This window comes from Musa acuminata, chromosome BXJ2-6 (assembly GCF_036884655.1).
Source record: "Musa acuminata AAA Group cultivar baxijiao chromosome BXJ2-6, Cavendish_Baxijiao_AAA, whole genome shotgun sequence".
Lineage (NCBI taxonomy): Eukaryota > Viridiplantae > Streptophyta > Magnoliopsida > Zingiberales > Musaceae > Musa > Musa acuminata.
In genome coordinates, this window is record NC_088343.1 from 42,753,191 (window position 1) to 42,765,414 (window position 12,224).

The 12,224-nt window shown below is 40.9% G+C and overlaps 1 protein-coding gene and 1 pseudogene across 1 annotated transcript; both read left to right on the forward strand.

Moving 5' to 3' along the window:
- The first annotated feature begins 1,931 nt into the window (after window positions 1-1,931).
- Window positions 1,932-8,705, forward strand: LOC135615752 (uncharacterized; annotated as a pseudogene).
- Window positions 8,706-9,826: 1,121 nt separating this feature from the next.
- Window positions 9,827-10,599, forward strand: LOC135613999 (uncharacterized; the record flags this gene model as incomplete). Its single annotated transcript, XM_065110994.1, has 1 exon — window positions 9,827-10,599. A coding segment is annotated over one exon (546 nt), but the record flags the coding sequence as incomplete, so codon positions are not given.
- Window positions 10,600-12,224: the final 1,625 nt, after the last annotated feature.

Below are 12,224 nucleotides of genomic sequence, written 5' to 3' on the forward strand. Positions count from 1 at the left end.
GGAGTGCAAGCAGTACACGTGCCCTGCTTCTCCACCCTGCAGAACCCACCTTTCGGAGCAACTCTGCAGCTGAAGACGCCACTGCATGCCCCTAAAGTGACAAGGCTGGAGCTGGAAGAACACCTCTCCATGTCGCTTGCCATGGCCATGGCCTTATAGGGTGGTGGTGGGAGGTGTGGCGGGGAAGCGAAGCACCAACCTCACTGGAATCTGTAGGGACCAACCCGACAAAGCACTGCTAAATCTACTGGTGACAACTAGAACCTACTCTTGGGCGCCTCTAAATGCACACGTGGTGTCACTGAGTTCTGTCACCATGGAGAGCTGCCATGGTGAAATGCCATTTAGCATGAGTTTGGTTGAGCTGAGATGATCGAATTCACGCTGTGTTGGTTGTTGCTTGACATGTAGCAACAGCGACCATGGCACTCATGGCGAGAGGAGGCGGCATACCACCATGATAAATGTCCTTCTGGTGCATCAATGGTCCCAACCATGAATTGGCTGTGAATTTGCAGCAGTGATGATGGGTGACCTGCTGTTGGATGGATGGATGAATGCTGCATAATCTCTATCTGGACCACTGCCAGATATCTCGATGAAGAAGAGCTCTTAAAACTATGGCCATCTCACTACTGTTTCCACACCCAACTTTCTTGCTCATTAACATATCAGACACAGCTCCAGTTGGTGATCCCCAGCCTGGTTTGAATTAGCTGTTCATTTCAGAATGACCATTGTCAAGCACAATTTGATCCCCTCATCATTAGCACATCTTTAGTGAGCATCAAACCAAACACCAGAAAGGATGCATGGCATTTTGCTGACTATGGAGCTGATGAAAAAAGCCAAACACTTTGGCTTGATTTCAAACGCTGGTGAAGGTGGAAGTTCATTCTCGTCTGATTCTGAATGTGGCAAGGAGGTCCAAATCACAAACATCATGTACATTATGATAATAATCAAAGTAAACAGCAAAGCTTAGGCTCAAATAGTCAGATTTATTAGGTGCAAGTAATCATCACAGTAGAGAAGGGAGGGTAGGCAGGTTGACACCAAGAACATGGTGCTACCTTTCCTTTCTTGGCCTCCTTTTTGTCTCAATGGGTTCACACAAACTCCATTCTCCATTCACATCAAGTGACAGTGAGTTAGTCGTTTTCACAAGCACTGTTGTATGAATAACATCTTTGTGGGAGATGCATTGAATCTTCATGTTTATTGTTCATAAAGATCGAATTCTATGGGTGCTGAGACATGCAAAGAATATTTGTTGTAATTTAAAGTTAAGAAAGCTATCTTTTGGTGGTCGTAAATCACTGCATGACAATTGCCCTGAGAATGCCATCTAAATTTACATAGCAAGCTTTTGTAATTTATAAATATAATTTATTTTTAAAAAAAAATCATGATATTAGAGCAAATTATGAGTTCAAATCATATATCTATTTTTTAATCTTTAATATTGTTTATGCAATACTTATATCATCTAACCCTTTGTCAATCGATATAATTAGTTGGTACCGTCGAAGGCTAAACGATCTTAATTAATTGTCTAAAGCAAACATCTAAGACCATAGTTATTTTAGATCACATAATTATAGTTGATGATCAAGATTAGTCTTCGTTTGAACGTGATCGATCATAATCACATCATCATATCGTCATGGACGGCCATGATTGCGTCACAAATCGTGCTGATTGATCCATTTTCCAATCAATTGTATAGCTCTAATAATCTTGATCAAACCTTCAACGCCGAGGAAAGATCAAGACTGGCGTCCGAAACCATGTGAACGACCAGGATTGAACGTGGAAATATCATGAATGGTCACGATCTAATCTTAGAATTTGTGGTGAATCATGAAAACCGAATATTCCAATAAATTATGCCGGTTTTGGGCTTCTTAATGTCACGGCGGTGCGGCCCACCGAAGCAACCCAATGAACGAATCATCATCGCTCGTCTTTCTCGGCGAGTCGGACGCGATGAGACTCTCCGATCGCGGAACCTAATTCCGTCGAAAGTTCCTTCGATCGTCGGAGAATGAGCTCCAGGGCCCGTTATCTCACCTTCAAGCTCGTTTTCCTCCGTGACGGTAGCGCTATTTTCTCTTCGAATCCATTTTTGTCTTGATTCATTTTGAGTTCTGTCGTATCGTTCTTTTGTAAGAATCTATTGTGGCGATTGAGGTTTACGTGTGCTATTGATCGGTGTGTTAGAAGAATTAGGAGGTAGCTTGAAACCCTTGTTGGTTGAAATGGTCGCTGGGATTTCAAGTGGATATGTTTTTGATCCAAGAACAATCTGGGCTAGTATTCCGTGAATTGATCTGTAAGATTCATGAAGTACTTGGCGTCTTATGTATGAGTTGGACATGGTAATGGTGCATCACTTGCATAATGCCAGGATGATTCTACACTCGGACAGAAACATATGATCTCATGCACACATTTAGGAGAGTTCGTTTCCAGAATTTTGTTGTGCTTTGATGTATCGGCTGGTGTTGTAGAGTCGCAAGATGTGGGTTTTCTTAAGTGTACTTGACTTCAAGTTTAGTGTTGATTGATCTGGGACATTCCTGTGATAAATGGATCCACCATGGATGGATCTGATTGGGCCATTCCTGAATGCAAACTATTGAAGATATCTTATTAGGCAGTTTCGTTGCTTGTGAATCAAACTTGATCAGTTTAAGACCAGATCATATTGTTTTTAGGATGATTAGTTAAAAGATATGATCTTAAAACATTTAGATACGAAGATGTAAGGTGGAGGAAATATAATGAGATACAAAGACAGGATGCTATTTATTGCTCTCTCTGAAAAAGGTTGTGTTGAGTAGAGGCCAATGAGGACAGAATAATCTGGTGCTACTTATTGCTCTCGCTAATAAAGGTTGTAGACAGCACAGGTGCTATAACAAAGAATATACCAGTGCACCTATTTCTTGTGCTATAAATATATGCTGTGTTTAGCATGAACAGGTCATACATTCTTATGCAGTACCTATATTCAAAATTTTATTTTCTATTTTATGTATATCATAATTGGGGTTTTTTTTCCCCCCTTTTTTGCAGGCCGAGTTGGGAAAACCTCCCTTGTATTGAGATATGTAAATAATGTATTCTCTGAGAAGCAAGAAACTACGGTGCAAGCTTCCTAGTTAACAAAACACCTTGTCATTGGAGGTGTGCCTATTACCTTGTCCATATGGGTGCGTTTTCTTATCTTAGCTAGTGCTGGAGATGACTGCAGTCTCATGGCTCATTAATTAAGCATTCTGTGAAGTTTTCCCACTTATGATTTTGACACTTCAAACGATGAACTTTGCTTCCTGTCAATTCAATCAAAGTGACAACTGACATTGATAGATAAAATATCAGGAGTAACATGGCTTGATCGGTGACTCAGCTTCACTTACTTTAAGATCTGATGTTTGAAGTAAAAGCTTTCTTGTCTATGTTGTCTTTGTCAGAATTAACTTGTTTATTTTGGATATGACCTTAGTTCAAACACATTGTTTCTTATTTTCTTCCTCTTTCGGTTGGTATGTTGGGTAATTCTGTAGACTTATTACCTTCCTGAACTAACAAAATCTTACAAAAAAAGAAAAAAACAAAACCAAATGGCTACTATATCATCAGGCCATGAGTTTGCTCCAAAATAGACTCTTTAATGTCCTGTTTTGGGTTTATAGTGAAAATGTGTTTGTTTGACAGCTAAATGCTAGGCCATTTAATATTCATGTTGTGCTGGACTATTATTATTATTTCATATGAGATGAGATTATTTGATATTTTGCCTGTTGGGATATCTGGAATCTAGATGAGGTTGATTGTTCCTCTTCTTGGTTCTCCGTATTTTATGGATTTCCAAGCCTTAACCTAGAGCAAATATGTTGGGTGACCCATATGTCACTATGATTGTCATGCAGACAGTGTTTGATCACCTTCTTTCTGCAGGATACTGCTGGACAGGAACGTTTCCATGCCTTGGGCCCTATATACTATCGTGATGCAGATGGCATGTATCTTATAAACACAAGTTCTGTCTCATTTATGAACTCAGATTTAGAGAACCAAGAACTTTTAAATTTAGTTTTTGGTGATTATGTACAAGAGAAACCTCACTATATGTCTCTTTATTGGTGACTGCAGCAGTGCTTTTAGTCTATGACGTCACAGATACTGATACTTTTCTTCGAGTTAGAAAGTGGGTTAAGGAACTTCAGCAGATGGCATCAAACGATATAGTCATGGTCATTGCAGCAAATAAAAGCGATTTAATCAGATCAAAGAAGTATGATATTCAAGAAGCTGAAAGGTTTGCATGAAAGTACATAGCTCTATTTCACATTGACATCTCTATCAAATTGTTTTATAATATTTATTAGATAGATATAAAAATAGTTGACAGCATAACTGACGGTAGCAAAAATAGTTGACAGCATACCTGACGTTAGCAATGAATTTAAGTTTACTCTTCTAAATTTCTAATTGATCAATGATAAGTATTTGTCAAATCGTTTTTTCATGTTATAAGTCATTATGTGGTGAAGATACTGGACACTTTTACATGTCTTTTCATCATGAACTGTTGAACAAAAGCATCAATCAAAATTTGTTCCACCTCATATTTCATTGCTTTCACTTAGACTACTGCTTGTTTTCTTTAACATGATTCCTTTTGGAGTTGCAACCATATATGGATGTCATGAGATTTCAGATGTCTGTGTCACTAGACTCCAAAGTACTGCATTGATAAGGGAAAGAAATTTGCAGATTCGTGTCTATTATTTTTGTGGAGTTAAACTGCCTGGTCAATCCACTCAATCTTGTTGTCACATACTGTACATCTAATTGAACTAGTGTCTGCCGTACCGAAGTGTACCGGCCGTATCGGGTGTACCGGTCTGTCAGGTACTTGGTACGTGGACCGTCTTGTACCATTATAGTGCTACAGTATTATACTGTAGCATTGCTACAGTGATACAGTATCGGTACATCCTGGTGTACCGCTCGGTACGCTTTGGTGTACTGCTCGGTACGCTTTGGTGTACCGCCCGGTACACCGGTACCGTACCGTACCAAGTCCGGGTCGAAACTCCGATACGGTACAATATGACGGACCTTGAATTGAACAGCAATTTTTCATGCATGCTTATGGCTTACCTCATCTCATCTGCCTGCCTTGTGATCAGAGGCAGAGATGGCCCCATAATAATTTCCTTATCAATTTTCTGGTCATTTAAAGTTTTCCATTGATTTTGTTTCATTTCTTGTGCCCCGTACTGTACTGCAGCTATGCAATGACAATTGGAGCAAAACTTTTTCTGACATCTGCGAAATTTGGGTCGGGAATAAATGATGTCTTTCTTGATATTACAGCACGTGAGTTAACCATCCGCACAAGACAGACTAATGGCATTATATTCTTTGGTTTCCTCAATTCAGCTTTTTCATTATATCTGATGCTTTTATTCAATAATACAAACATTACCAGTCATATCTTATATGATAGTTAGGCACTCATCTCCTCGAAGATTCTGATCAGGCATGCTATAAAAGTTAAAATAACCTTACTAAACTTGCAAGGGTAATCTATGTATGTTGACCTTCTTCAGATCCTTCGTTGGTGAGAGTCTCATGTGATTGGCACTTATGAGACCGAAGAATATTACATATTTAATGAAATAAATAGATGGATGTCAACGCTATAATTAAAAAGAGATCAGCTTAGTGGATGTGGCTCTTAGTAAAACATATGGAACGTTACATCTCCGTTAGTTTAGAAATTTGCAGAAATACGCTCTTGACTACAGAGTAAGCATAGTTACATTCGAATGTGTCCAGCCTGTTCATTGACTGAGGCATCATGTTCTAAGTAATCCTTATTTGTTGATCTAGTTTACTTCATACATAGATGTCAATCAGTCAATATTCTGGCAACTATGTCATGAGAAATGTGATTACGATTTTGACTGTCATTCATCTTTGAAAGTAGGCTGATGCTTTTACCTGTGATCCTTGACGTGATATAACATTTGGAAATCTATATACCTCTATAAATTACATCTATCTTCAATAGTATGATAATGTGCTGTTCTTTTTTTATCACATCCAGGATTGTTGCAGAAGAAAAAAAACAGTGCCCAGGGCTCATTACCTGCTCAACCAAGAAAAGGGATTATTGTTGTAGATGATGCATCAGAGAGAGAACCCCCACCAAAGTGTTGGTCATAGCATTGAGGTTCCAGATTTTTACAAGTAACCACAGGTACACCTACCACACTTGATTTGTTTGGCCAGAGGAAGAAAAGAAAATTGATTTTACTTGCAGGAGCAGTAGTAGTGTGAATATTGGCGTCTGCTATGTCGAGGGTGATCCAACAGTAGGAAATCTAGGCCTCGTGTATCTTCACTAACCTGGACAGATTACCAGAAATTATTCGCATCAACAGTAGTATCTGCTGTGTGTCCCTCGAGAAATGTTTTGTGTTATTTGGTGTCTACATCTCCAAGGTAAAGTCAGCTTCAACTGTTCTAAACTTCCGTCCTCTCCATCGGCCCATTTAGTTCAACAAGAATAGATGTCTTTAGCTGATATATGTTTTATAAGACGTACATTACCATTACTTTAATGCTAAATCCAATTATTCCTTTGTTTTGATCTTTAAGCAGTTAAATATGCACGGAAAGATTGCACACCATTATGTGCCTCTGAATGCTTTTGCTTTCTTGCAGATTCACAGCCATGTTTATCATGTACAACCCACTACGGCCGACCCTGTAGCTTGTTGGTCTGAAGTAAGATGAATCTTTATATGCTTTTGATGACTCAGTTGTTGATGGTATTTTGTTGTTATCGTATTAAGATGCAGCAGAAACAAAAATAAAGCAACAAAACAGAAGTATTATTAGTATTATCATTATTATTATTGGATACGGAAAGCGGTTTGGCTCTCCGCTTTCCACCACGTTATATTATGTAGCAACGAGCTAAGGTAGTTGCGTTCCCTCTCTCCCTATTCCTCTTCCAAGAATCCTTCGAGTGATTTGATTGATCTCCAAGAAGGCCTCCTCCCCATCAATGGCTTCCCTCTCCGGTCTCACGCTCATCACTGATATCTTCCACCGCCTCAGGGAGCTACACTCACATGTCGGGGTCTCGTTTCTGAGCACGGCGAGCGGGTTTTCCCTCCGATCTCGCATGCTCCACGCGCCCCCATCGGAGACCTTCTGTCGCGGCTGACGAGGAGGCAAAGAAAATGCTAGCGAAGGAGAAGGGAAGACCTTCTTTGAGGGTCGGGGATCATCTGGCATTGCATCTCGCTGAATCCTGCGCGATCTGTTTCATCAATGGTCGATTGTTGTTTCATTGAGGGTTTTCTTGATCGTATACAGGTCGATCGTACTTTCTCCGAGGGTTTTCTTGGTCTTACAGACTCTGATCGATCTTTCTTTATGGCTTTTCTTGATCTTATAGAGGTTGGTCGTCCTGCCTTTCTGGGGTTTCTTGGATCTTTACACTGGTTGATTGTTCTCTTTGAGGCTTTCCGTGATCTTATCCAGGTCGATTGTTCTTCCTTCGAGGGTTTTGTGTATCATTCGCAGGTGCTTTCCTTGTGGGTTTTCTTAATCTTGTACAGGTCGATCGTTTTTTCTTCGCAGGTTGGTTGATTTTCTTTCTGTTGAGGGTTTCTTGATCTTATACGGGTTGGTTGTCTCGATCTTATACAGGTTAATTTGTTGTTTGTGTTCTTCCTATACAGGTTTCTTGATCTTACAAGGATGATTTCAGAGTGTGTTGCGTCATTATCCTTTTGCACATTCTTTGCGTTCGGATGGAACGTGCAGGGACGGCTTGGCTTCGGTAACATGTATGTTTATACATCACACCACTAGTTTTTGCTCCTCTGATGTAGTCCAACATAACAACTCATAGGAGACTTTGATTTGATCTATAAGCGCTTGATAAATACATTAGCTTTAACTGGCGTTTAAACATTTTTTATGAACCAACCTCGTATTAGATAAGTCCAAATGGGAAGGGCCTGTTCATCACCTAGTTTAATCTCAGATAAACAGTTGGAGGAGACTTAAATTAGTTCATATATGATTGATGAATTATCATTAACTTAATTTAATGTTCAAGCTAATTAGATTATTGGATCATTATCATATATATTGTGGGGTTAACCGGCAAGTTTAGACCATGCAAACTCATGCTGATCAACGGAAGTTTAGACCAGAGTTCTGTAAGCTACATCATTCACACTATTTGGGAACGGTAGCTGGTAAGAGCTCCTTTGCAACTTAATTTCGGTATTATATATATATAGAAAAGCTGTGGCTTTGGATAACGTGCTTTCCAATTGTTTACAGGATCTGCCTCCCAACAGTTAGTGGAATTCAATGAAATCATGTGAACTATTCCTTGTACCTTAACAAGTGCCTGCAAAGATTCTGGCATTGGTTCCTGCAAGAAACAATGTACATGGATAGTTTTCTTTACATTGCCAACTCCATCATCAGACGGGCTTCCTCCTTTTCCGACCATCTATTTCGGCTGCATGGGAGGAGAAGACAAGGGAACAAATTACGTGTTATGTCATGAATGAGACGTCTTCACATCTTCTATTGAGAAGAGATGTATCATCGTTACCATATTAATGGGGATGGACACAGCGGGCATTAAACCTCGTCGCTGCATGCATATTAATGAGATGCAAACGTCGAAAGCACACAGAATTGTGGTGGATGCTGATGATGATGATGCACCATCCAGATTTTGATGAGAGTTCTTTTACAGCATCTGATCAGGTAAAATATTTACGTAGAAAGCGATCATTGAAACTCTATGCCATTACGCGAAAAAGATTTTTTTTTCTTTTTAGAGGAGTTACACGGAATCAGGATAATTTTGTGTACTGCTGCTGCATTCACTCCTACTACTATCATCTGCAGGATTGCGTTGTTCGCGTAGAGGAGGAGCCAAGTAATAGGAACAGGTACACATTTTTCTTCTTTAGATGAGCTGCAGCAGTAGTATGTTCTCTTACCAAGGTAAAAGTGAGTGATATCGACTTCGGAGTCAGCAGGACAATATGACGCTCTGAGAACTCTGCTCACATCAGATTCCAATGAGTCGAGTCAATTCCCCGCCTACCAGAGGTCCCCTTAGTCAAGAGACGCAGAAACGGCACGTCCTATTGGCTGCATTCTCGGTCGACGTGGAGAACGCGATCGAACCAAGAATCTCTCCTCCGTCCGACATGACTCTGCAGTCTTCGTCTCCTCCTGCCGTGGGGAAGGATTCGTAAACAGTGACTGGTGGTAGAATCCTAAGGAATGCAGAGTTTTTGGTGGGGCCCGTTGGACGTGGATGCATGCTTTCTTAGACCTGTCTCACGTGGATCGGTGCACTGTATTACCACTTTGATCGCTTGCACGTTACTAAAGCTACAATGCGTTACCACTTTGATCGGGACGGCTGAAATGTAGAAGAACACGAAGAGGGGGAAGCAAGGAGAAGAAGCCTCCATAAATAAGAGAGAGATATGCATACATATAAAAGAGGACGTCCCGTCGTTAATGGCATTTAATGATTCTTTTGTGGTGCGACCCCAATAGGGCCGACCGCAGAGAAGGTTGCAGGTGTTGCCGCATGACCCCAGAGCCCCACACCAACCATGTGGAGCCCACCACAGCCCTCGACCCCTGCCTTCAGCCTATATGAGGCTTCCCGATTGGCTGTTGATCTCCTATCCGTGCGACAAAGCAGAACTCTGCCCTTCCCCTTCGGTTATCTTGCAGGAGTTGATCTGAGCCCAAGAGGCTGCTACCGGAGCTGGCTAACAGCAACCGAGAAGGAGGAGGAGAGATACTGGAGGGGCCAGAGGCGAAGAACAAGGCGGTGGTGCGAGAGTTGTATGAGGCCATAAACCGCCGGGACGTCGCAAGAGTGCACCGGCTGCTGGCGCCGGACCTCGAGTGGTGGTTCCATGGCCCGCCCGAGCGCCAGCACCTGAGGCGCCTGCTCACCGGCGAGGAAGAGGAGGGTGACATCGTCACCTTCCTGCCCGGTCCCCAGGAGGTCGCCGCCTTCGGCTCCATCGTGCTCGCCGAGGGCTGCGGCCCCGGCGCGGTGGTGTGGATCCACGCCTGGACCGTCGGCCCCGGTGGGGTCATCACCCAGGTCCGGGAGTACTTCAATACCTCCCTCACCGTCACCCGACTCGGCGGCGACTCGGCCCCGGCACCCACCGACGGTTCCGCTGGGTCGACTCTGTGTTGCCTGCCCGTGTGGCAAAGCAGACTGCACCGGCGTGCCCGGAAGTCACTTCCTGGGCTTGTGCTCGCCATATGAATGCATATGACCAGTTAAGCTCGACACGAACGAATAGTTCGAGTCTGTATGGTTTGCACCACTGTCGTTATTGAGTCCAGGGTTTGGTCTGTAGGAGTCTCTTTGGGTGTGTCACGGTAGGTTGTGTGGTCTTTTTGCATGTCATAGGATGTGGTCTGTGTCTTCTTCATTGCGCGATGTACGTTTGCTTGGTTGCTTATCGAATAAAATATGTGCTAGTGGTGATTCATAAGAAGCAGCTGAATAGTTCGGGAATATTGCATATATAGACGAAAGATATATATAACTATCTTTGCAAAATGAAAAGTTTGGGAATATTGCATATCTCTTTATAATTTATCATAAAAAATAAAATTAAGATCCTTCACAAATACTCATAAATACTTATCTAGAAAATTCAAGTTAATTATTATTAATATTAATAAATATTAAAACCCTAACAAAAATTTTAAAGGACATTGAGATTATGTGAAGGTTGGTGAAGAGCTTGATAATTTATACTCATATTCCTCGTGATGTTGATGTCGCAACTTTATTTGCATCGCATCCAAGTTGTATCGATGATCATATTCTTAGACAGGGGGCATATATAGATGCTCCACATGTTGTGCGGAGGGAACCGCTGGTAGATGCCACGAGCAATATAAGCTCACTTTTATAAGGAATCGTTTAGTCATTTGAACCTATTGATCACTTGTCCCACATCACTTATACTTATGTGATAAGAAGATACTAATTAAAAAAATAAAAAGATGGAGAGAGAGAGAGAGAGAGGTGAGATCTTATCTATCTTCCAAAAACATTTATGTTCATTTATCCAATGAAACATTTATGTTTATTTATCCTAATAACATCGATTTTATAATAAAAAATATTTTTTTTTTAATATTTTAGTTCTGCATAAACATCAACGTCGACATGGTTGTCGAGCGATGGAAGGACCATTTAGAATATTCATCGGTGGCTCTTCTGTCACTCGCTAATTGCATCGATGCCGACGAAGATGAAAGTGGTGTTACTCAACAACTACATCAACGCTAATGCAAATGTTGAGCGATTATTTCATCACTTAGTAACTGTATCAACGTCGATATAGTTGTCGAGCAATGAAATGATCGTTGATGCAGATGTCGAATAGCCCTTTCATTGCTCGATAATTGCATCGTTGCCGACATAGATGCAAAATGATCTTCACCCCTCATCATCACTCTCCTTATCCACAACAATCATCACGATCTCCAATAACGTCGTCGTTCGTCATCATCAACTGAAACATTAAGATTATCTTTTTATCATTTATTTTTATGTATTGATAAAATCGTTTGTAATCATAAAAATACTAATGTATCCTTTTAAAATATAAAAATCAAAATACTAAAGCTAAGATAATCTATAATTAGTACTTGTTAGGTCGTAAAAGCCATCACTTGGATGCTGTATTCCACGTGAAAAAGTTACGACTCTTCTAGATTTCCAAATTCCAGTAAGGAACCGATTGGAATATGCCTTCTGATCCAACGAATGCAAGGCTTGTACGGACGCACACCCCCACGTCATACCTGACGCTTAAACCGATTGGAATATTACCGTGCGTGTCCGCACGCGCATACACACTATATAAGGAAAAGAAATACCTGACTGACGTTGCTCATCTTTTTCCTCCATTTCCTACGAGTATTGGCCATCCGAGATACAAATTTATGATCCCAGGATTTAACTTTGAGCTTTAGTAATATAAATGATCCTTAATTTAAAAGTATCATTAAGCATACTACTTTCATAGACTTGAAAGAAAGGTGTCAGCATGCATCTCAAGCATTTGTATTTCCTAATCCTGCCATTACCAATGCTG